The sequence below is a fragment of the Apodemus sylvaticus genome, chromosome 12 (assembly GCF_947179515.1).
Source record: "Apodemus sylvaticus chromosome 12, mApoSyl1.1, whole genome shotgun sequence".
NCBI lineage: Eukaryota > Metazoa > Chordata > Mammalia > Rodentia > Muridae > Apodemus > Apodemus sylvaticus.
This window is the reverse complement of record NC_067483.1, coordinates 61,031,529-61,057,003: the sequence shown is the minus strand read 5'-3', so window position 1 is coordinate 61,057,003 and position 25,475 is coordinate 61,031,529. Positions and strand designations below refer to the sequence as shown.

Here is a 25,475-nt window from a genome sequence, read left to right as displayed (position 1 = left end):
AAGCAACTCTACCTAAACTCACTGGGTTATTAAAAATATATACATGAGAGTAGGAGAGAGAGATATTGGGAAGAAAAATGGCAGAAGGGAGTGAAACAGGACTAAAGGGGGGATGGAAAATGGATATGATTAAAATATATTATGTACATGTATAAAAATGTTAAAGAGTAAATTAGAATTTTTTTTGAGAGAATAGTATGTCCCTTTTCTCTGCCTCCTCAGCCGCCCAGTTGTCAAATAAGATCTTTAAGCTGTGGGCAGGGCTGTTCGCTGGACTAAGGGAGGGAAAATGTGCTCAGGACAGAGGGCACGGTGTCAGAAAGTCTGATAAAAAGAAAGGAGCAAATAAAACTGAAAAAAGAAATGAGTCAGTCAGGACATCGAGAAAGCAGGGTAGTGGATCATTTGTTTCACACCCACACCATCCAGGAAAGGACAGGAAAACCTAACAACATCTTGCTAGTTTTTCATGGAAGAAACTTAAATCTCATCGACTTGTTCTCTCTTCACTCTGGCACTCACTGCTGGCTATGAGGACACATCCCCTCATCCTCTGTGACTGGAGATGGAACAGGAGTCACTCCAAAGTAAGCGCTGTAAGGATGAGCAGAGACCAGTATCTTTGGTCACTGGATCCTTAAAAACAGGGAAGATCATCAGAATAAAGCAAGCATTGTTGTGCTTACAAGAATCCTCACTCCATATTTGGTGTCAATCTTGTCCTGGAAAACTCTCTGGAGATGGCTCCTCTCTTGAAAGAGATGTTGAAGAACTCTAGGGTCAGGAAGGGGAGGGGAGTAAGGTATGGTTGGACTCGAAGTCTGGGGACTAAAAGCAACGGCTCTACAGCTTCTAAGAAAGTAGTAAATATCAGCTTCTGCAAGCTGTCAGGTAGAGATTGGAGAGACAGTAAAAGAACTGAAGAAGGTTGAGATTTTATGGCATGTCCGGTACCTTCACTATCTCTAGGTGGATTGTATACAAATTTTGAAATCCAGCGAGAATTGGAAGATCAAATGCAGACTTGCAAAAACTAGCTCGTGTTTGCCTGGGAGGGAAGGCAGTGGACATTCCCATGCTACAGCCCAGCTACCTGCCGTATTAGCTCTCACCTGCCCTGCCTACACAAACCCTTTCTACTCTGATTAAATTTTCTTCCCGTGCAAGAGTCCCACCTAGTAAACCGTATCTTTATCAGAACATCTCTATACCGTGTCTTCATTACCACCTCCATCCCTGCCCCACACCTAGCCAGGTTTTTGCGAGGTCAGGGAGTAGGACCTGATTTGCCCCCTGTAGTATATTTAGTATTTGAACTCCAAGGGCAGAATAGCCCTATTCCGTACATGACTCATGATGTCTACTTTCCGGGCTGCCCAGCCACTGAGGCCCATACATACCAGAAGCAAACCTTCCAGCGGGGTGAGTCATTTTTATTGAGTATCTGTTTAATACGGCAAACAAAACACTGATTGCCTCAATGTTATAAAATATATACGGAGCGGGGGAGGGAGGAAGGAGCACACACTTGAAACTCAAAGACAAGAGAGCTTTCCCAGGAAATGGAAAGTGAAAAATCTCTACATTTCTTGTAGGTTGGTGCGCTTCCTACTGTAGCTTTCAAGTCCCCTTGGGATTCATGGCTTCAATGACAAGAGCCAGTATGTTGGCTAACACAGCTATGGTGTTATTTTTGATGTCTTAAGGATAAAAATAAACATTGTTTGCATATTGTTGCCAATGGTTTTCTAGAGTCATAGAACAACCCAGTTCCTTGTTTCTTCTTCTGCCCTTCTGTCAGAGCATCTCATGTTCTCAGTTTGAGCATACAGACCCTAAGATAACTGGAAACTGCAAGCATGGTTTATAGAGATGAGTTTATAGAGCTGCACCATTTTTTTTTTCCTGTGAGAGAAAAGAGAAAGTTCATAAACATGTGGGCCAGCTGCGCTGTGTGCTAAGTGTTTGACTTTGTTACTTTGGTAAAAAGGTTCCTACAACCTGGGAAGCCAGCAAACACATCAGTTTAGGCTGCGGTAATAAAATACCTTAGACCAGTTGGCTGGAACACACTACAGTCCTTCCAGTCTTAGAGGTTGAAAGTCTATGGTGAACTTGCTGGTCATTTCATTTTTCTTGTGCTGTATAAATTGTCTTCATTCTGTATGTCTTTCTGGCAGGGAGAGGCAAAAGACAGTCTTTGATAGGAATTAGCTCTCTTCCATTGTATGAATTAGGTCACAAAATCCCATCCATAAGGAGGTCACCCTGGGACCTCTTCCAACCCTAATTGCTTTCCAAATGCCTCATTTCTGAACACCATCTGATTGAGGGACTTCATACTTCATTCAGTCCATAGCAGTGACTCAGCATAGCAATAACTAGACTGAAGAAATGGCTCAGTATGTAGAGCCCTTACATATGAGTATGAGGAGAACCTAAGTTCAAATTCCTAGATTCTGTGTAAAGCCAAATGTAGTAGCACTTGTTTATGAACCCAGAACTTCTGTGGCGAGATGGGACAGAGAAAGGAGAATTCTCACAAGCTTGGGGACCAGCCAGCCCTGGGTGCACTGAAGTGGACAAACACCCTGTCAAACAACATAGAAGGTAAGGACCAACCTCCTAGGCTGTCCTCTGACCTATACACATACACACCATGACATACAGAAACCCACACTCAAATGAGTGTGTGCACACGCGCACACTAAGAAAGGAACTGGTATCCTTACACCCAGGCTGCTGTTGTCCAGCTATTTCCTCTGAATTAAGAGGAAAAAGACTTTAAAAATTCAGAAAGTTAAGGAATTTAGGAGCCTTCTTCTATGGTCGTGTATCTGAGGTCTATAATAAGCATTTGTTCCTGTCTCTCCAGGAAAAGCCACCAAACAGCTGCTGAGAAGAGGAACTGAGAAAAGGCTCCATACTTCTGAACAATGACCCGTGAACAGTTGCACATTTACACATTTGCCATTCCAGAAAGACTACTGTCTAAGACCTCACCGGCTTGGATGTCCGTCCTGACATTTCTGTTTACTGTGTGTACAAAGGATAGTATCCTAGCAACCCTTTGAGAGCATCAATTGTCTCTTCTACATAATGACAATGACAGCATCTTCTGGCACAGTCATGGGCATCTTTGTACCTCACACACAAAATCTCTGGCCATAGAAAACACAAGGTTAGAGAGCTTTATTACTTTCACCCTCATTCACACGGTCTGTCCTACGTGTTCCTCACATGTACTGACACCTCTACATGACAAGGCCAACCACTCCCTGCTTAACACAGTATCTAATGTGCTATATGTGCAACAAAATATCTGTAATGGTGATAACTGAATGAAAAATGGCTATCAAATGGAATGGGGTGGTGTGTGTGTGTGTGTGTGTGTGTGTGTGTGTGTGTGGTGTGTGTGTGTGTTTGTGAGTGTGGTTGTGAGTGTGTGTGGTTGTGTGTGTGTATGTGTGTGTGGTGTGTGTGTGTGTGTTTGTGAGTGTGGTTGTATGTGTGTGTGTGTGTGTGTGTGTGTGTGTGTGTGTGTGTGTGTAAATGCAGACAGGTATGTGCCATGGCATGGGTATGGAGGTCGAGGACAACTTAAAATGTCAGTCCTCACCTCCCATCTCATTTCAGACAAGGGTTTTGTTTTACTTTTAGCTGTGAATAGAAAATCAGTTGTCCCACAAGCCTCTGGGGCTTCTCCTATCTCCACCTCCCATCTCCTGGTAAGAGTGTAGGGATCACAGACATTTGCCCTACATTTCTGGCTCATTCATGAGCTCTGGGAACTGAACTTAAATCCTCACACATGCACAACTGTTGTGATAACCCTGGTGCTTTTGCTTTGGTTTTGGTGTAGGTTTTTTGTTTGTTTGTTTGTTTTTGGTCTTCTGAGACAAGGTTTCTCTATAAAGCCCTGGCTGTCCTGGAACTCACTCTGTAGACCAGGCTGGCCTCAAACTCAGAAATCCACCTGCCTCTGCCTCCCACATGCTGGATTTTGTTTTTTGATCCTAATTCCACTCCCCAAGAGGAGAAGAATGAATCACTTATTCAGGTCACTTCATATGAACCTTCCCCTAATGAATAAAGATTTCAAGGGCCCAAGCACTGGGTGAGTAGGCGGGACTTCCAGGTCAGAGAAAGGGATCGCAGAGTAGGACAGGAGAATTGGCTAGCGGACAGGGTGAGTTTGGAGGACAAAATATAGCTAACAAGAGGCCTCTGGTAAAGATGTCGGATCTGCCACCAGAGGAGTTATATTTAGAATAGCTTATAACATTGGGATGCTAGTTGCTGCACCCAGCGATTGTGTGGCCATTTGATTCTAAACTAAGATTGTGTGGCGTTTTCTTTCGTGCAGTGACTCAACTGAGTTCCAGAGAAAGGTACAGTGGTGAGGCACCCCAGCCAGCCACGGGAATTTGCGCTTTATAAGTGTGGGGCTGGCATGGCAACAGCTGGTCCTGGAAACCTAGTAAGTCAGGTGGAAAGATTTCGGAGCTCTAAGAGGGTCAGCCTGGCTGAAACCAGCCCTCCCGACTGCCGGTGCCTTGCAGACTGTAGCATGGGTGCTTTTTTAATATTTCACACTACACACAACAAACACTTTGGTCCACTGAATCAACTTCCCAGCCTGTTCTTTTCACATTTTTTCTTTTTTTTTAATTCGATATATTTTTATTTACATTTCAAATGATTTCCTCTTTTCTGGCCCCCCACTCCCCGAAAGTCCCATAAGCCCCCTTCCCTCCCTCTGTTCTCCCACCCCCCCTTTCCACTTCCCTGTTCTGGTTTTGCCCTATACTGCTACACTGAGTCTTTTCACATTTTTAAAGAACAAAGCTGAAGAGGTGGCTCCGTGAGTAGAGCCTTACCTTCTACACCGTTTGGCAGGGAGTGTCGTTCACTTCGGTGCACTCTGGGCTAGCCGGGGTCCAAGCCTGTGGAAGTCCCCTGTCCCTAGTTTCATCTTGCTATAGAAATGCTGAGTTTACCGACACATGCCACTAACCACATCCTTCCTTAAAAGGTACACTGGATTTGTTTATCATTTCTAGACGTTTTCTGACAGTCTTCAGCATTTCTTGTGTATAATATTGCATCATCTGTAAACGGGAATAACCTAACTCCTTCTCCTATCTGCATCCCTTGATTTTCTCCACTTGTCTGACTGTTCCGACTAGTGCCTTGAGCTCAGTACTGAGTAGGAACAAGGAGCATGCGCAGCCCTGTCTCATACCTACATCAATGGGACTGCTTTAAGCTTTGCTCCATTTAGGACGATTTTGGATGTGGGTTTCTCTAGATATCTTTTATTATATTGAGATATGTCCCCTGTGGTAGCTACATATAGTTCCCTGTATTCCTGGGACTTTTATCATGAAGGCATGTTGGATTCTGTCAAAGACTTTCTCTGCATCTGTTGAGATGATCATGTGATATTTTTTTTTTTGTCTTTAAGTGAGTCCATTTATGCAGCTTATTACTTTTATTGATTTACATATGTTGAACCATCTCTGCACTATGGGGATAAATCCAAGTCGTGGTAGAAAATCTTTCAGATGAGTTTCCATTTGCAAGTATTTCACTGAGTAAGTTTGAGTTTATATTCGTCGGAGATATTTTCTTCATTTTCTTCTTTTGCTATTTCTTTTGCCTGGTTTTGGTATTAGCGTGATATTAGCTTAATGGAAAGGTTTTTGGGGTGCCTCTTCTGTCACCAACATGACCACAACCTGAGCATGAGTTGAACAAAAACAACACCAATGACATGCTAGCTAAAAAGGGGGAAACTCTCAAGGTCTCAGCCTTACACAAAGAGCTATGTAACTTCGAGTAACTATGTAACCACAAGTAACTAAGGAATGGTGAGAGGGAGAAATGGTCTTCCCAGGGGAGAGCACACCAGTTGGTTATCTAAAAACAAATGGTCAGCCCTGAAAACATACACATAAAAGTAACATTCTACAGACCCAGCAGGGTGTATCTAAGTATTCAGGAATATTATATTGCTATGCATACTGCCATATATACTCATGACCTCTTTTTCATTTATTGATAAATACATCAATTAATCATCAATTGATATATATTTGATAAATAATTGATATATATTTATACTGATAATTAATATATTGATCAATGAAAAAGAGGACATGAATTTAAGAGCAAGGAAGGGTATATGGAGGGGTTTGAAGGATCTAAGGGAAGAAGAAAATGATGTTGTCATGAACTCAAAAAAAAAAGAATTTAAGTCAAACACTATTTGGAAAGATTTCTTCCTGTGATATTGGCAGTGTGGGGCATTCTTGGAGAGCTGTATGACTAAATTATCTAAGGACTATTTAAAATTCTATTGTCCCAAAAGTAGATTTGTATACTTAAGCATAAAAGTAGTTGTAAAGGATAATATGTCTCTTATGAAAATGAAGTCCGGAGGAGTCAGTGTGCTCTGGTGAATCCAGCGGGCCCCTGCAGGAGCCTTCAGGTGTCTGCTTCAGGATCTGAACAGCCTGGGCCACAGCACTCGGTCTCCAGGAAGTGCACCAGAGGCAGACTGGGAGTGCACAGCTTGCTCCGGTAGCAGGGAGCTTAGGTTCCAGTCCTGAGGCCTCTGGTGGGAGCCCTCAGGTCTCTCTGCTTCCGGATCCGGATCCAGATCAGCCTGGGCAGCAACGCCACATCTCTGGGTCCTGCGAGAGGCAAGAGGGGCTTCCGGGAGGCCTTCTGGGAGGAGTCAGTGTGCTCTGGTGAATCCAGCGGGCCCCTGCAGGAGCCTTCAGGTGTCTGCTTCCGGTTCTGAACAGCCTGGGCAACAGCACCCTGTCTCCAGGCAGTGCAGGAGGTAAGCTGTGCACCAGAGGCCACCTGGGAAGGGGCAGCTTGCACTGGTGAGTCCAGCATTGACAAGACTAACTAACACCAGTGAGAACTAGATGGCAAAAGGCAAACGCAGGAACGTCACTAACAGAAATCAAGGCAATATGGCAACCTCTGAACCCAATTCTCCTTTAGCAGCATGTCCTAGATACCCCATCACACCAGTAAAACAAGATTTGGATTTAAAATCACTGGTCATGATGCTGGTACAGGAACACATGAAGGACATACTTAAAGAAATTCAGGAGAAAATGGATCAAAAGTTAGAAGCCCTAGCAAGGGAAATACAAAAATCATTGAAAAAATTCAGGAGAATACAAAAACCAATAAGGAGGAAACGCAAAAAACACTTAAAGAAATACAGGAAAACTTTGGTCAACAGGCTGAGGTCATGAAAGAGGAAGCACAAAAATCTCTTAAAGAATTACAGGAAAGCACAAACAAGCAAGTGAAGGAGCTAAGCAAAACAATCCAGGATCTAAAATCAGAAGTAGAAACAACTAAGAAAACTCAAAGGGAGACAACTTTGGAGATAGAAAGCCTTGGGAAGAAATCAGGGGACATAGATGCAAATATCAACAACACAATACAAGCGATAGAAGAAAGAATCTCAGATGCTGAAGATACCATAGAAACCATGGACTCAACAGTTAAAGAAAATGCAAAATGCAAAAAGCTTGTAACCCAAAATATCCAGGAAATCCAGGACACAATGAGAAGACCAAACCTAAGGATTATAGGCATAGATGAGAGTGAAGATTTACAACTTAAAGGGCCAGCAAATATCTTCAATAAAATTATGGAAGAAAACTTCCCTAACCTAAAGAGAGAGATGCCCATGAATATACAAGAAGCCTACAGAACTCCAAACAGACTGGACCAGAACAGAAATACCTCCCGTCACATAATAATCAAAACACCAAATGTACTAAACAAAGAAAGAATATTAAAGGCAGTAAGAGAAAAAGGCCAAGTAACATATAAAGGAAGACCTATCAGAATCACAGCAGACTTTTCACCTGAGACTATGAAGGCTAGAAGATCCTGGGCAGATCTCATGCAGACTCTAAGAGAACACAAATGCCAGCCAAAACTACTATACCCAGCAAAAATCTCAATCACCATAGATGGAGAAACTAAGATATTCCATGACAAAACCAAGTTTACCCAATATATCCACAAACCCAGCCCTACAAAGGATAATTGGAGGAAAACACCAATACAAGGAGGGAAACTTCACCCTGGAAAAAGCAAGATAGTAACCTTTCATCAAACCCAAAAGAAGTTAACCAATCAAATTTAAAAAATAACGTCAAAAATGACAGGAAGCAACAATCACTATTCCTTAATATCTCTTAACATCAATGGACTCAATGCCCCAATAAAAAGACATAGACTAACCGACTGGATACGTAAACAGGACCCTACATTTTACTGCATACAGGAAACACACCTCAGGGTCAAAGACAAACGCTACCTTAGAGTAAAAGGCTGGAAGACAATTTTACAAGCAAATGGTCTCAGGAAACAAGCTGGAGTAGCCATTTTAATATCAGATAAAATTCACTTTCAACCCAAAGTCATCAAAAGAGACTCTGAGGGACACTTCTTGCTGGTCAAAGGAAAAATACAACAAGAAGAACTCTCAATCCTGAACATTTATGCTCCAAATGCAAGGGCACCCTCATTCATAAAAGAAACTTTATTAAAGCTCAAAGCACACATTGCACCTAACACAATAATTGTGGGTGACTTCAACACTGCACTTTCCTCAATGGACCGATCAGGAAAACAGAAACTAAACAGGGACACAATGAAACTAATTGAGGCTTTGGACCAATTAGATTTAATATATATATATATAAAACATTCTATCCTAAAGCAAAAGAATATACCTTTTCGCAGCACCTCATGGTACCTTCTCCAAAATAGACCATATAATTGGTCACAAGACAGACCTCAACAAATATAAGAAGATCGAACTAATCCCATGCCTCCTATCAGATCACTATGGAGTAAAAGTGGTCTTCAATAGCAACAAAAACAACAGAAAGCCCACATATACGTGGAAACTGAACAATATTCTACTCAATGATACTTTGGTCAAGGACGAAATAAAGAAATTAAAGACTTTTTAGAACATAATGAAAATGAAGACACAACATACCCAAATCTATGGGACACAATGAAAGCAGTGCTAAGAGGAAAACTCATAGCCCTGAGTGCCTCCAAAAAGAAAATGGAGAGAGCATACACTAACAGCTTAATGACACACCTGAAAGCCCTGGAACAAAAAGAAGCTATTTCACCCAGGAGGAGTAGAAGGCAGGAAATCATCAAACTCAGGGCTGAAATCAATCAAGTAGAAACAAAGAGAACCATACAAAGAATCAACAAAACCAGGAGCTGGTTCTTTGAGAAAATCAACAAGATAGATAAACCATTAGCCAGACTAACCAAAGGACACAGAGAAAGTATCCAGATTAACAAATTTAGAAATGAAAAGAGAGATATAACAACAGAAACTGAGGAAATTCAAAAAATCATTAGATCCTACTACAAAAGCCTATACTCAACACAACTGGAGAATCTGGAGGAAATGGACAGTTTCCTAGACAGATATTCCTAGACCAAAACTAAATCAGGATCAAATAGATCAATTAAACAGTCCCATAACACCTGAAAAAATAAAAAGGGTCATAGAAAGTCTCCCAACCAAAAAAGGCATGGGACCAGATGGCTTCAGTGCAGAGTTCTATCAGACCTTCATAGAAGACCTAACACCAATACTCTTCAAACTATTCCACAAAATAGAAACAGAAGGAACTCTACCCAACTCGTTCTATGAAGCCACAATTATGCTGATACCAAAACCACACAAAGATCCAACAAAGAAAGAGAACTTCAGGCCAATTTCTCTTATGAATATTGATGCCAAAATACTTAATAAAATTCTTGCCAACCGAATCCAAGAACACATCAAAACCATCATCCACCATGATCAAGTAGGCTTCATCCCAGGGATGCAGGGATGGTTCAATATAAGGAAATCCATCAATGCTATCCACTACATAAACAAACTCAAAGAAAAAAACCATATGATCATCTCATTAGATGCAGAAAAAGCATTTGACAAAATCCAGCATCCTTTCGTGCTAAAAGTATTGGAAAGAGCAGGAATTCAAGGCCCATACCTAAACATCGTTAAAGCAAACCGGTAGCCAACATCAAACTAAATGGAGAGAAACTTGAAGCAATCCCACTAAAATCAGGGACTAGACAAGGCTGTCCTCTCTCTCCATATCTTTTCAATATAGTACTTGAAGTTCTAGCTAGAGCAATTAGACAACATAAGGAGGTCAAGGGGATACAAATTGGAAAGGAAGAAGTCAAATTATCACTATTTGCAGATGACATGATGGTCTACTTAAGTGACCCGAAAACCTCCACCAGAGAACTCCTACAGCTGATAAACAACTTCAGCAAAGTGGCTGGTTATAAAATCAACTCAACCAAATCAGTTGCCTTCCTATACTCAAAGGATAAGCAGGCTGAGAAAGAAGTTAGGGAAATGACACCCTTCAAAATAGCCACAAACAATATAAAGTATCTTGGTGTGACTCTAACCAAACAAGTGAAAGATCTATATGACAAGAACTTCAGGTCTCTGAAGAAGGAAATCGAAGAAGACCTCAGAAAATGGAAAAATCTGCCATGCTCGTGGATCAGCAGGATTAATATAGTTAAAATGGCCATATTGCCAAAAGCGATCTACAGATTCAATGCAATCCCCATCAAAATCCCAACTCATTTCTTCACAGAGTTAGAAAAAGCAATTCTCAAATTCATCTGGAATAACAAAAAATCCAGGATAGCTAAAACTATTCTCAACAACAAAATAAATTCTGGGGGAATCAGTATCCCTGACTTCAAGCAATACTACAGAGCAATAGTGTTAAAAAAAAAACTGTATGGTATTGGCACAGTGACAGACAAGTGGACCAATGGAATAGAATTGAAGATCCAGAAATGAATCCACACACCTATGGCCACTTGATCTTCGACAAAGGAGCCAAAAACATCCAGTGGAAAAAAGATAGCCTTTTCAACAAATGGTGCTGGTTCAATTGGAGGTCAGCATGCAGAAGAATGCGAATCGAACCATTCTTATCTCCATGTACTAAACTTCACTCCAAGCGGATCAAGGACCTCCATGTAAAACCAGACACACTGAAACTAATAGAAAAGAAACTGGGGAAGACCCTTGAGGACATGGGCACAGGGGAAAAGTTCCTGAACAGATCACCAATAGCTTATGCTCTAAGATCAAGAATTGATAAATGGGACCTCATAAAATTACAAAGTTTCTGTAAGGCAAAGGACACTGTTAAAAGGACAAAATGGCAACCATCAAATTGGGAAAGGATATTCACCAACCCCACATCTGATAGAGGGCTAATATCCAATATATACAAAGAACTCAAGAAGTTAGACCCCAGGGAACCAAATAACCCTATTAAAAATGGGGTACAGATCTAAACAAAGAATTTTCACCTGAAGAAATTCGGATGGCCGAGAGGCACCTTAAGAAGTGCTCAACATCATTAGTCATTAGGGAAATGCAGATCAAAACAACCCTGAGATTTCACCTTACACCAGTCAGAATGGCTAAGGTCAAAAACTCAGGAGACAGCAGGTGTTGGAGAGGATGTGGAGAAAGAGGAACACTCCTCCACTGCTGGTGGGGCTGTAAGATGGTACAACCACTTTGGAAATCAGTCTGGAGGTTCCTCAGAAAACTGGACATGAGACTTCCGGAGGACCCTGCTATACCTCTCCTGGGCATATACCCAAAGGATTCCCCGGCATGCAATAAAGACACATGCTCCATTATGTTCATAGCAGCCTTATTTATAATAGTCAGAAGCTGGAAAGAACCCAGATGCCCCTCAAAGGAGGAATGGATACAGAAAATGTGGTATATTTACACAATGGAATACTACTCAGCAATTAGAAACAATGAATTCACAAAATTTTTAGGCAAATGGTTTGATCTGGAAAATATCATCCTAAGTGAGGTAACCCAATCACAAAAGAATACACATGGAATGCAATCTCTGATAAGTGGATATTAATTAGCCCAGAAGCCCTGAATACCCAAGGCACAAATTGCATAACAAATGATGCCCCTGAAGAAGTATGGAGAGGGTTCTGATCCTGGAAAGGGTTTATCTAGCATTGGAAGGGAATATAAGGACAGAGAAAAAGGAGGGAGGTGATTGGAGAAGGGATGGAGTGAAGAAGGTTTATGGGACATATGAGGAGGGGGGATCCGGGAAAGGGGAAATCATTTGGAATGTAAACAAAGAATATAGAGAATAAAAATATTTTTTAAAAAAAAAGAAAGAAAAGAAAAGAAAAGAAAAGAAAATGAAGTCCACTCCATTTTCAGCAGAGACTGGAGATGGCTTTGGGCATGTGTGCCTTTCTATCCCTCCATGTATAGTTCTTACGCAGGGATCATTTATATAGTACATGAGATAGAAAGTTAGAAATTTGACCCACATAACTTCTTGAAAGTTTACAAACTGAAAACTCCTAAGTTAAATTGGTTTCACACAACAAAGTGAGTGGCAGGGCAGTGACAGACAGCTGGGCAGGATGGGGAGTCTCCGCTGCTATCCTACTCTTGTGTATTTAATATCTCTCCTTTCCTTCTCTGACCAACCCTCTCAATCAAAGCATAGATAGTAAAGTTCCCAGGAACTGCTGATTCATCTATTCTATCACAAGTCACTGACAGAAAATCCAACTTAATAAAATGATTCAAATTTTATTATGTATTCTTCACACATAGACATTTTGATTGATAACAAAACTCAATTCTAAAACCTTTTTAAGTTTTAAATTTTTAAAAGCCATCTTTTAAACTGTCACTTTGTTTCTTCCAGTGTACCTTAACTCCTTACAGTGACAGCCACCTATCTGCTTCCAGACACCCCCTTTTGGAAGGAATCTAAGACAGCATTTAATTCCCATTTCAAAAGTTGCATCTTAGCCACTATGACGATAGGTGAGAAGAGCATCAGATGTCACACCAGAAAGTCTGTCCAAATCTAGGCAGTGGCCCCTCCATGCCATATGCCTACAGTAAATAGGAATATTTCAAGCCCTACTTTCCTCATTGCCAAAATAAAGATTTCAGTGTTTACCTTACAGTACTGCTTTCAAAACAAAATTAAATTTTAAAATATGTAGATATAATGTATAAATTTTAAAGCACCATACAATTTACATCATCATCATCATCATCATGTACAAAAATGGTCCATTGATTATTCAGTGAAGATTTATCAAGCATTACCACGGAACAAGCATTTTTACTAAGATACAGAGGCCCTAAGGACAGGGCTTTGATTGGAGGAGGGCTGGGGCACAACGGTAGAATGAAGGGTGCACTGGGGTGACTGTGTGTCAGGGAGCTAGAGAGTTTACCAAATAGAGCATTGCACCACGGAGCATGGGAGGTGAAGGAAGATGAGGGCTCGCAGGTGGACACCAGAAGGAGCTGCTTCATCTCAGACCCAGCATCAAGAAGACACACCCACACCATTCTTCTGGGGGTGTTCAATGCCCTCCACAGTCCTGGATCCAGGGCCAGCTCAGAAGGGTAGCAATCCTTTCAGACAGTCTTTCTCCACCTCAGCACCACCGATATGTCATCCGCCCAGTGTGGCTTTGTGGGTAGCTGCCCCATCCATCCCCAGAATGTTTGTTAGCACTGCTGGTTCCTCCTTACACAGTGCCAGTAGTGCCATCCCCCTCCCCCAGCTGTGACACTGATAAATGACTTCAAGTGAGAGCTATACCTTGAAGTCATGAGACCGCAGTACAGATGCTTCCAGAAGGGATGGAATTCGTTTAACTAGTACCTAGGCTTACACAGTGCTTATAGTGAAGCTTCTCTGGAGCCCTTTTGGCATGCGTAAGCCTATTCTGGAATTTCATCCTGAAGAGATGCTGGATGAAGGCCCCATGTGAGAGGCAATAATGACACCCTGTCTTCCATTCTTTTTTTTTTTTTTTTTTAACAGTGCTTTGCACAGATTGTGTGATCCTGGGCAAGTCACTCAGATTCTCTGAGCCTCAGATCTTTAATAGAGACAATAAATTCTGTCCTGTAAGCTCACTGGAAGGATTAAATGAGATAAATAGAAAACATACAGCCACGGAGTCTTAACACTCTTCTGTTTGAGGCAATTAAATATGGGAATCATTCTGGTGGGCGTGACTCAGTGGGTAGAGATTCAAGCCTCACAGCATGAATTCAATCCCTGGAACCCATATAAAGGTAGAAAGAGAAAACCAACTTCACAGTTGTGTCCCCTAAGCCCCCCCCCTCTCTCTCACACACACAATAATGTTCTTTTAAACAAAATCTTAGCAAAAAGTTCTCCCAATTCCATCCACTAAAATGGAGCACTATAGTTTTGTAGTATACTGCTTTTATGATCGTGCAAATGTATAGAACTTACTGTATCAGAAACTGACACACTGGCTACCTAACTCGTTGCTCACAAGCAACCGGGCTGCTTAAGAGACCAGAAATGTACAACTTGCCAAGAACTATACTGATGAAAAAATGGTCCCATGAACTTGCAGGACTCAGCTCTGTGTGGCCCCTGGTCCCGCTGCCTCTGGCAGGCTGAGGTGTGGTGGGGCCTGAGGAAAGTGTTTTCTGTATTCTGTTTCCTTTAGTTTCTTGTAGATATAGATTACAAGATCTGGAAATGTCTCCTGAAAATAACGAGAAGGGTCTCCAAGTTTCGCCTTCATTCTGAAACAAAACACAAATAGGTCAGCCTGATGTCCCATAAGCTCTTCCTCCTTCTTAGAGTAAGCCCTGGCCCCTTGCTGGACTTGAGTCTAGCAGGAACAATAAGAACTTCAGAATCCGATGATAAGATGCTTCCCGAATCTTTAATAGGTATGTGACCTAATCTCTCTGAATTTTTTTGCTCATTCATAAAAATGGTAACAACACAGGGAGCAGGGAGGACCCTCACAAGGCCCTATCCCTAGGTGAGGACACAGGAAGAGTTGGAAGGGGGAGGGAAGGATGGAGATTATGTAAATACAGTAACTATGTATAAAATTCTAAAAAAATGTAGGAATTAAACAAAATGGTAATAACTGTAAAATAATACTACAGTCCCTTATATACAATCTCTAACAACAAAAAGAAAACATTCTGAACTACAAAGTGATGTGCGTGTGTGTGTGTGTGTGTGTGTGTGTGTGTGTGTGTGTGTGCATGTATAAGAGTGTGTGTGTGAGTGTATTCGTGTGTGTGTGTGTGTGTGTGTGTGTAGGGATGGGGGTGTGAGTGTGTATATGAGTGTGTGTGTGTGTGTGTATGTGTGTTTGCAGCTAATGTTTTTTTACAGCAAAAAATAATTAATACTTAACTTTTGTAAGCCTACATTTGCTTTACACAGTGGCCTATTTTCTATGCTTATTAACAGAGAAAGCTTCTTCTGTTCAAACAGAACTCAGCCAAGCTAAAAAGGAGGCATGTCTGTAATTGACAATAAGACAGAGTCTTACTGTGCAGTTCTGGCTGGCCTGGAACTTACTGTGTAGACTAGGCTGACCTCTCAGAGATCTACCTCCCTCTGCCTCCTGATTTTCAGAATTAAAGGCCCCAATTTGCTTTTCTTTATCAAAGTAAGTTTTCTTCTCTCCATATTGACAGACTTAGAAGTAGATTTTCTAACCATTCTCAGTCCATGTATAACTCACATAGATGAAAGTAGGACTTACTTTCTATTTTTTTTCTCATTGATGTGTTCTCCTATATTCCGAATAAATTTCAGTAGATCACCTACAGTATCCTGATAAAAGTTTTGGTTCTTTTTATAGAAATCATTCATTTCATCCATAACATATTTGTCAATCTAAAAAAACAAAACATTAGTTCAAGATATGATGACAACATAAAACAAATCCTGATGGTATGTTAATATCAGAAGGTGAAATACAAATTTGAGCAAATGCCCTCGACCAAGAAACAAAGAAAACAGACAGAAGCAAATGAAAGTACAGGATGCACAGAGCATGCTACACAACCCTGTGCAGTTGTGCTACCTTTGAATGTGTGATTGTAAGTTACTAGTTTCACTTTTGTCTGTACTTACCAAGTTTCCAAGAAACCATGCCTATTAAAGACCTTTATGGGAGTGTTAACTAGTCTAACCACTACGAAAATCAGTATTGAAGTTCTTCAAAAATCTAAAACTACACCTACCGTAAGAACAGCTACAATTCTGCTGAGTATTTGCCCAAAGGACTCTCAGTAAACATATCACAGGAATATTGAAAAACTGCTCAGAGCAGCCAGGAGTTGGAGCCAACCTAGGCACCTCGCAATAGCAAAATGGTTAAAGAAAATGCTTATGCACACTATGGAATCTTTTCAACCATAAAAAGAGCAAAGTTATGTCATTTGCATGAGGATTGACAAAATAACAAGCAAATTAAGTCACTCTCAGATAAATAACATGAGATTTTGCTTACATACATAAAACTATGTATGTATATGTGACATGAAAATCAAAGTAAAACTGTCTCTAGACAACAGGGACTAAGGAGGGGGGCTGTGAGGGAGAGTAGAAGGTCATGGAGCAATACGTCCTTATGCCTATAAGGAGTGGCACTGTTAGGAGATGTGTGTGGCCTTATTGGAGGAGGTGTGGCCTTGTTAGAGAAAGTTTGTCACTGTGGAGGGCATTGTGGTCTTAAATGCTCAAGCTATGCACAATGTGGAATAAACCCAGTCCCCTTCTGCTGCCTGTGGATCAAGATGTAGAACTCTCAGCTCCTTCTATGGTACCATGCCTGCCTGCACACTGCCGTGCTTCCCGTCATGATGACAATGGGTTAAACCTCTGAAACTGTAAGCCAGTCGCAATTAATTGTTTTCCTTTATAAGAGTTGCTTTGGGGGCTGGAGAGGTGGCTCAGTGGTAAAGAGCACTGTCTGCTCTTCTAGAGGTCCTGAGTTCAATTCCCAGCACCCACATGGTGGCTCACAACCATCTGTAATGGGACCCGACACTCTCTTCTGGTGTGTCTGAAGAGTTGCTTTGGTCATGATGTCTCTTCACAAAACCCCTAACTAATCCAATATATTTATATAAAAATGTCTTTACTTTCAAGTTCTTCCATTTCTAAAAATTTAAAGTTTGGGCTAAACTCTTGTATGGGTGGTTGTGATGCTAAGGTCCTGTTCCCCAATTGGTTCTTGATTTATCAGTAAGGAAGTCTCGGGCTAATTGCTGGGTAGAAGGAACTGGTGGGACTTCTGGGTCCCCAAAGGCAAGCAACAGATGCAGGAGAGAGAAGGGGAGTTTGCCATGCTTTGAAGAGAGAAAAGCCAAGCAGCTATGTGAAATCTCAGACAGAGTTGCCACAGGCCACTTCCACATGTGGGCGGTTGAGGCTGTTGAGCAGTGACTAAATGTAACTGAGCAACTAAAGTTGAGGGCAGGTGGAGAGGGGCAGAGCTAAGAGTATTGACGAGGGCACACATCTCCAGGCAGAAGATAAGTAGTGGCCAGCAATTGTGCCAAAAAGGCAAGTTGAACAACTGTGTGTGTCTGTGTTTTTCATCTGCAGATCCAATATTCTCTGAGTAGGGGCTGGTATCTCAGTCCGTTATTGGAGTTAATGTGGGGCAGCAAAAGCTACACACAAGTCTCACACACATGCATTCGGCAAAGAGTCATAGCACATATACTTCATACCAAGAACTAACAAGACAGTGCCTGCCTCTGGTCCCAACACAACTTGCAGAGTAACCATAAAAATGTATATTAAGCCAGCAATTACAAGTGGAGACAGGTGAAGCAGAGACCTAAGATAGAGAAACTGCTGGGGTCTCAGAGACCTGAAAGTCATGGATTCTCCCAGGATGCTTTACCTGCATTTGTGGGACACCCACCATACACCACACTGCATCATCTCTGCAGATATCTCAGCCCCACAGGGAACATGGGGATTCTGTTTTAGGGGGCCAAGACCCTGATGCTAGCTTAAACCATAATTAAGTTTGAGAAATGTTTGTAAATGTACAATAATGAAAGTTTTATAATGAAGACTAGATTGAGATGGTGATTTATTTTATAGAGCTCCCCTAAATTCAAATTTGGAAGGATTTGTCTTGAAGAGGAAATATTTGAAAGGTCATCTTTTCTTCATAACATGTCACAGCACAATGTGAGTTCCTGGAGTAGGGGCTGCTCACAGACAGCAGAGGTGTCCAGTCTGTCCTAGGCTATGGCCTCATGGTGGAAAACCTCCTTGGCTTAGAGAGTTGTTCTGAGCACAATAGGACTTTTGACCAGAATTCTGAGAGTGGGTAATGGGCTGGGTCAAGGCTTTCCTATAGCAGAACTTGAATGGCAGTGTCTTTGGGGCCCTGAACTCTGAAGGAAGGAGGAGAGACCCAAAAGAGTCAAGATGGCTCATTTGGAGACAATAAAATTACCCCCATTCACTTCCTGGTAGCAACAGGCTGTTATATAAAATAATTAGAAATGGCAGTATATTCTATTACACTCCTTTTCCTAGACCACAGAAGGTAAGTGCGCCTACCTTAGATGTCCACTGATCGAAGCTTCTAGAAGTCTCGAGCGTCTGAGGCTGCAGTAGTTTGAGAAGCGCACTTGTATTCTTTCGTACTTTGATGTCGGATTCATTTCCCACTTTCCGAAGTGTTCCGAAGCGGCTGAGGGTGATAGAATTATCATGGTCATTCTCTATTTTCCAAAAAGGAGAAAAGTGATATGCTTTGACTTTTAATAAAATTTCTACATACTGGGAGAGGCCTCCCTGTTGTTTTCCACTTATTCTTCAGTAGTTAAAACCAGAAACTCAGGGGCTGGAGCAATGGCTCAGTGGTTAAGAGCACTGACTGCTCTTCCAGAGGTCCTAAGTTCAATTCCCAGCAACCACATGATGGCGCACAACCATCTGTAATGGGATCTGATGCCCTCTTCTGGTGTGTCTGACGACAACAACAGTGTATTCATATTAAATAAATAAATAAATAAATAAATAAATAAATAAATAAATAAAGAACCCACAGGTTGTCACTCCTCCCAAGGACACAACTTCAACAATGCTGAGGTGAGAGAAAAGCCTGGGACTGCCAATTCCCAGCTCTGACAGTCGTCCATACCATATCTTCTCCATAGAAAAGCACAATGGTTCTTAACCTGTGGTCTGTGACCCCTCTGGAGTCGAAAGACCCTTTATTTCACTAGAATCACATATCAGACATATTCCATATCAGATGTTTACATTGCAATTCATAACAGTAGCAAATTTATAGTTATGAAGTAGCAAGGAAATAATTTTATGGCTGGGGGGTCACCACACCATGAGGAACTACATTATAGAGTCACAGCATTAGAAAGGGTGGAGAACCACTGTTGTGACACACATCCAGTAAGTAAGCTCTACTTACTTCTCCCAAGTCCAAAAGAAAGGATGGCCAAGGAGGTCCGTCAGACAGTTCTCTACATTTTCTCCAGGAGAAAACAGGCAGTGAATGAGGTCCTTAGTCTCCTCATCTGGAGATATTGCAACCAACTCTTCGTCATTCTGAGCCTTTAGTGTCTCAAAGGGGATCTCACCTTTCTTTACCACATAGAGAACCAGCCGTCCAAGATCCTGCACAGAAGCCATAAATCGAGCCAATGTGTAACCTCTCTATCTGGGTAACCTTGAACGATTGGAGAGTTAATATCGTGATTGTCAACGTCATTGGACAGAGATCTGCCCTATCAAGCCCTCACTTCCAGTCTGAGCTGAAACCTCTGAGTCCATCCATAATCTAAATGAACCCTTCCTCATTTAGCTTCTTCTCAGAGTGATACAAAAGTAGTCAGTACAGGCAGTGTGGAGGTGGAAGACAGGGGATATTTCAAGGAACCTGTGGGCTGTGTTCCTGTGGTCCCATGGTGCCATGGTTAACATGGAGTTACCCTGAACTCCAAATCTGCAGGATTCTGGGGGAGAAAGACTAAGCTCTGTGCACAAAAAGCTCTTTAAGGCAACAGGTGGCCCACACAGCTTAGGCTCCTGAAAGATAATCCTGGTCCAGAGTGGATGGGATAGACTTGTTGGCAGCAGAAGATTCTACCTGGGTCTTGAATGTTTTGACAGAATGTAGGTAAGTCAAGAAAGGGAGGATGCGTTAAACAAAGGGGACAGCCTTAGGACAAACTGGGAACTGGATCCAGCACTTTGTGAGGTAGCAGATAATGGAGTCACTCCCAGTCAGGTGGAACACAGCTCTAGCCGAGGGAGCTAGGCTTCCGTAGGGCAGAGAAATAGGCAGTGATCAACACAAGAGACGGCTGCACCAGATGCCAAGGGGGAAGAAGTGAAGTTAGAAACCACCAAACTCAGAGCCAAAGCTACTGCCCATTGATTGCTAGCCAAGATAGCATTGCCCAACTGTCCCTGAGCAAGCCTGGACGCTTCCATACACAGGTCCTAGCTCTGAGTCCTCTCAGGAGCACTTTCCCGTCTTTACACTTCTGCTGAGCTCTGGCTCCTTCGAGCCTGAAGGCTGACCTCACCTCTCCCAGGAACTGTCTGGAGCCTCCGTCTCTGGATTTTCTTTGGTGCTCAGTGGGTGAGTTTGAATAGAGTTGGGAGGGAATCTCATTTGTTTTATTCTTAGGCAGAAAACTGTTTGCAGACGGAACTTTTGAGGTGTTCAGATATGCCTCCTGAATGTCTTGGAAGAGGCATCCTGTTTAGTTACTTCTCTAGCGAGTGGAGGAAGAAGGGAAAAGTTAGAGATTAAAAAAAAGGGGCCACAGTGAAAGGTGACTCCATGACAGCCCAGTTATTATACCTAATCCTCTGCCCCATGAAGGTCCTCCTGTAGCAGAGCCACAAGGAAATGCCACTGTATGCAAGGAAGAGGAGACAGCAGAAAAGGTGGAGGAAGAGGGGACAGCAGGCGAGGTGGAGGAAGCCTTGGGAAGTTAAAATAAGTTCCCTGCCTGGCCCTGGGAAGTGAGGTAATGAACAAACAAGGAAGCAGAGAACAGAAAAGTTTAACTAGAGCACAGAAATTACCTCCAAGTCTCTCTTCACCATTGGTGACTCTCCGGTCCATTGGATGCTCTGATCAAAATCTGCCAGCCGAACAACTTTCTTGGAATCTAAGGGACAGTTTCAGAGGTGCATTAAAAAAAAATATATGGAGGGATAGTAAAATCAGATAAATATGTAACATGTTGTACGATCTATCCTCTCTGGAGAACAATAACGATGCTGCCCAGCCATACCCAGCCTCCTTTGATCTATCAGGCATCTGTCAAGAGCAGGACACACATTTTGTTTGTTATAGGCCAGACAGTAAGCAAAGTTGAGGGTAACGTTAGCCAGCTCTCCACTCCCACAGCTCCTGGGTCACTGTCAAGGGGCTGGTGGCCACAGTTCAGGTTATATCCTATGGCTAACTAATAGCCAACCAACAAGGTTCTGAGTTTAAGGATGACTTGGCCTTGACTTCTGTTCAGTTAAGCCCACAAGCCCTGGACTACTCTGATACTTTAGGCCACCATCATGGGTCAGAGATGTGCTGGTTCTGAGACACTCTCCAGCCCCTTTCAGGACCTTCTTCCTTCTTAAAGAAGCTACTGAGTCCCCAAAAAGAGGAATGAGAGCTAAAGGTGTCAATTCAGGAGTTTAGCCTATGAGAGGAGACCCCTGCTAATCTCCATGGCTACCAGAAATAATCTGCACTCATCACAAATCTCTTAGTCTGTGATGTTCTATCACAGTCCCACATATAAGAATGTCACAGGGCCTCACCTATTAAGATGTTTTGTGGTTGCAGGTCCTGATGGGCATATCCATGAGAGTGCAGCTTTCGAACACCCTCAAATATAGACAATAGGACCCTGTGGGCAAACTTATCTTCGCCGTTCTCCACAGGTTCCTCTCTGGGCACCTTCAGGAACTCTTCCAGTGTCCACTCACACAGGGACACACACACATACAAACAACCCTTGTGGTCCTCACTTCCATAGAAAGCCACTAAGTTACTGTGGTCACGGCAGTCCCGCAGACAAGAGACTTCCTTAAGTCCACGTGTGCTATTCTCACAGAAGACCTTCACAGCCACCTCCCAATGGTCATAGATCCCTAGGTAGACAGCCCCTTCGGAAGTGTCGGCAATTTTATAGTCATCATCCTTGAAGATCTTGAGTTTGCCAATCATGGGTTGATGTATACTGTGGAGTCTTTTCAAGGCTTCCCCCCAGCGTGAACTGTGAGGCAACCAGTCTCCAGCCAGAGGGTTAGTGTCATGATTAGCTTCGTAAAGCTGAAGAATATTTATAAGGCAAGGGTTGTACTTCCTCCTGGCTATCCCAACAAGATCGCCACACTTGGTATCGGCTCCCTTTTCAAGAAGCAACTGGACGATTTCCTTCAGTTGCTTTTCAACGGCAATTAGCAGAGCTGTCTTGCCATCGTTGTCCCTGTCATCCATGTTTATGCCCTCCTGACTCAGGAGCATCTGCACCAATCCTGTGTGCTCCCTCTCCACTGCTGAGATCAGGGGTGTCTTCCCTCCTTCTCCTTTCACATTAACATCAGTCCCGTGTTGGATCAGAATTGAAGTAATCTCCTCCACATCTTTACAATTTTGGTTCAGCAGCGCACGGATCAAGGCATTTCTGCCCATGTTGTCCCGAGCATCGACTTCTGCCTTCATGTCGTTGAGGAGAATTCTCAGGACTTCCAGGTGACCCTTCTCGGCAGCGCTCATGAGAGCTGTGGCGCCTCCTTGCTTCGATCGCACTTTGTCCTCCGATGTCTGACGCCTCAAATTCACGTCGGCTCCATTATCAAAAAGGAATCTTAAGGCTTCCACTTTACCATACTCAGCAGCTTCCATGAAAGCTGTGAATCCATTTGAGTCACGCTCATTGATGTCTGCGCCTCGAGAGAGGAGAATCTTGAGCAGATCCACGTTTCCATTAATCCCAGCAACGATGAAGGGGGTGGCCCCGTTTTTCTTCCTCCGATGAGGGTCAGCACCATGATGAAGCAGGAGATTCACAATGTCTACCTTGCCAGTCTGCACTGCGTTGTGCAAAGGTGTCCAGCCCCCAGATTCTTCACAGACATTGGCATCAGCCCCTTGTTCTAACAACTGCTGAACCCTGCCAACATCTCCCTCGTTAACAGCTTTGATCAACAAATCTTTGCCAACAGTCCTCTGACCACCTGCTGATGCGGAGCCACGCTGGGGTGTGTTAGGACCTGTGGTCTCCATGATAGTCAATGCCTTTTCCTTGAGAAGTTAACACGTGTGTTTCTTTAGGACGTGAAGAGAGTCTTGGGGTAGGGATTGGGCCGATATGTTCTGTCTTCTGACATCTCATCTGTACACGAATAAAGAGGAGAGCTTTGTCATTTCAGACAGGGAAAAAAAACTCACCTGGCTCAAAACTCAGCTTTACCTGTACGTAGTCTTTATAAACACATTTACTTGCTTAATTAATAATTTCTTTAGATGGACAAAATGCACAAAATGCAGGCTATTATGAATTGAGGTAAATTTAAAATGAGGAAATTATTGCTCCACGGACCCACACCCCCAAAGCGACTGCTACATGTTTAGTAGGTGTGTATCCCAAGGAGATTGCACACTTGGGTACCGACTCCCTCTTCACACAGCGACAGGAAGACTTCCTTCAGTTTGAGTTCATCAGCAGTTAGCAGAGTTGTCTTTTCCTTTCTGTCTCTGCCACCCATGTTATACCGTGCTATACTTAATACATGTGTACACATTTCTTTCTAGGCTGGGCTCAGGCTAAGTGACACACTTATGTGCCTATTCCAATTTTCTAATCTTAAATATTTTAATGTTTGAAATGATGTTTTAAGAATTAAAACAAGTCTGAATGATGCTGTGGGAAATTTAGCTCGTTTTAATCTAGTTTTCCTATAACAGATTTCTTACAATAGACATCCTAAAATTTCATGACTAGTCATGAAGACTAACTCCTTTTTTCTCCAATATTCTATAATCAAACTTACCTAGTAATTGGCAGCTTCTGGGGTAGTGGGGAGTGCAAGCTTCTTTAAGAAGAAAAGTGGATTTCTTTGTCTTGGTCCATCTGACTTTCTTTAGCCCAGGTGCGGCTGGTCACCCCACACGCACTGTTCGTTCTGTTCATTCTCTCCATACCCCTGCTGGTTTTTATTGAAGCAGTGCGGTTGAAAACTGTGAACTATGAACTCAGCTTTGAGTTTCTGGCTAGGCAGCTTTTGACTGTCACTTCCTGGTTGCACATTCTTAAACGGCTGACTCACAATTTTGTTTCCTCAACGGGGGACAACCACAAACAGGGCCTTTGCAGAGAGTGTCTGAGGGAGCGTCGCGAATACACGCCCCACACCCACTCACCCCACACCCACTCACCCTTGTACCCTACAGGGAATGTCATTTAGCCCAGGGGCCTCGATAGTCACCAGGCATCCCTTGTTAAACCTTAACATCTAATTAGCTGTATCTGCTATAAAATGTACAAAACCTCCTTCTTTGAGATCCACATCTGCAGTGTATTCTGAATACCAAGCACCGAAGTTGTTGTCCAAAGCGTTTGCGTAATGGGCCCTAACTGCCACTGGCTGTGAGGTGGGTTGGTGAAATATAAGGAGCAGAGGCGGAAAGACATTCAGGGGATGTTGGGATGGAAAAAGCCCGGTCCAGAGCAGAGCCCGGCAGCAAACTCAGCCTGCGTTTACTTTCATTTTCTCCTTCCTCTTTCCAGAGCTGCCCCAGAAGTACAGGGCGTAAATAAACAGCATAGGACCGTGACAGCACCTTAGGAGGAAGCGCTCGCCACCACAGGGCGGCTGCCCGGTAGCCATCAGTCCCAGCTCTCCAATCTTCCAGACCTCTTCGTCGCCGCCCCCCACCCAGCCCGACAATGAACCGCTCCTCAGCCTACCTTTCCTCAGCAGGCTTTCCTTCGGCAGCAACAGCCCCTAGAGGAAACACCTCCTGGTGGCTGATTGCTGAACCATTAGGGCGGAGCCAAGGAAGGAGTGAGAAAAGGGAAGAACAGAAGGCAGTCGTGCAGTCCGGGCACTGCCTGAGCCATCTTCACCCCCTGGAGGAAGACAAGGATTGTCCCCACCTCGGAGGACAGACTTGATAGGCAGCACTATTCTCCTTACAGGTTCTAGGAACCAACTTCACCCATCACTCTGTGTCTTTTCTGTTATCACAAGTCGCCTGTGCTCTGGAAGGAAACGTGGAAATGAGCAAATCATCCACTATGCAGTCATCTTGTCTTAGTTAGGGTTTCACTGCTGTGAACAGACATATGACCAAGGCAAGTCTTACAAGGACAGCATTTAATTGGGGCTGGCTTACAGGTTCAGAGGTTCACTCCAGTATCATCCAGGCAGGGCCATGGCAGCATCCAGACAGGCATGGGGCAGGAGGAGCTGCGAGTTCTACATCTTCATCTGAAGGCTGCTAGG

The 25,475-nt window shown here is 43.0% G+C and overlaps 1 protein-coding gene across 4 annotated transcripts; it reads right to left on the bottom strand.

Annotated features, from left to right (window-relative positions):
• Positions 1-12,694: 12,694 nt before the first annotated feature.
• Rnasel (ribonuclease L) lies at positions 12,695-25,042 on the bottom strand. 4 transcript variants are annotated; one of them, XM_052200365.1, is made up of 8 exons: positions 24,938-25,042; positions 24,021-24,176; positions 21,783-23,362; positions 21,042-21,127; positions 19,414-19,619; positions 18,540-18,672; positions 15,709-15,842; positions 12,695-14,722 (listed from the first exon to the last, which is right to left on the bottom strand). In XM_052200365.1, exons 3-8 carry the CDS (start codon positions 23,251-23,253, stop codon positions 14,551-14,553), a joined length of 2,202 nt encoding a protein of 733 aa, XP_052056325.1. In that variant the 5' UTR covers positions 23,254-23,362; positions 24,021-24,176; positions 24,938-25,042; the 3' UTR covers positions 12,695-14,550. The 4 variants fall into 4 exon arrangements, with proteins under 4 accessions (XP_052056325.1, XP_052056326.1, XP_052056324.1 ...); XM_052200366.1 differs by having other exon boundaries at positions 24,021-24,214; positions 24,938-25,041; XM_052200364.1 differs by lacking the exon at positions 24,021-24,176 and having other exon boundaries at positions 24,938-25,041.
• Positions 25,043-25,475: the final 433 nt, after the last annotated feature.

Excerpts from the sequence above, each read along its gene's own strand:
- Rnasel (XM_052200365.1), bottom strand. The coding sequence starts at position 23,253 with ATGGAGACCACAGGTCCTAACACACCCCAGCGTGGCTCCGCATCAGCA. Across the intron at positions 18,673-19,413 it reads TTCTTTTGGACTTGGGAGAA|CCGCTTCGGAACACTTCGGA; the intron begins GTAAGTAGAGCT and ends TATCACCCTCAG. Across the intron at positions 15,843-18,539 it reads TCGATCAGTGGACATCTAAG|ATTGACAAATATGTTATGGA; the intron begins GTAGGCGCACTT and ends TTGTTTTTTTAG.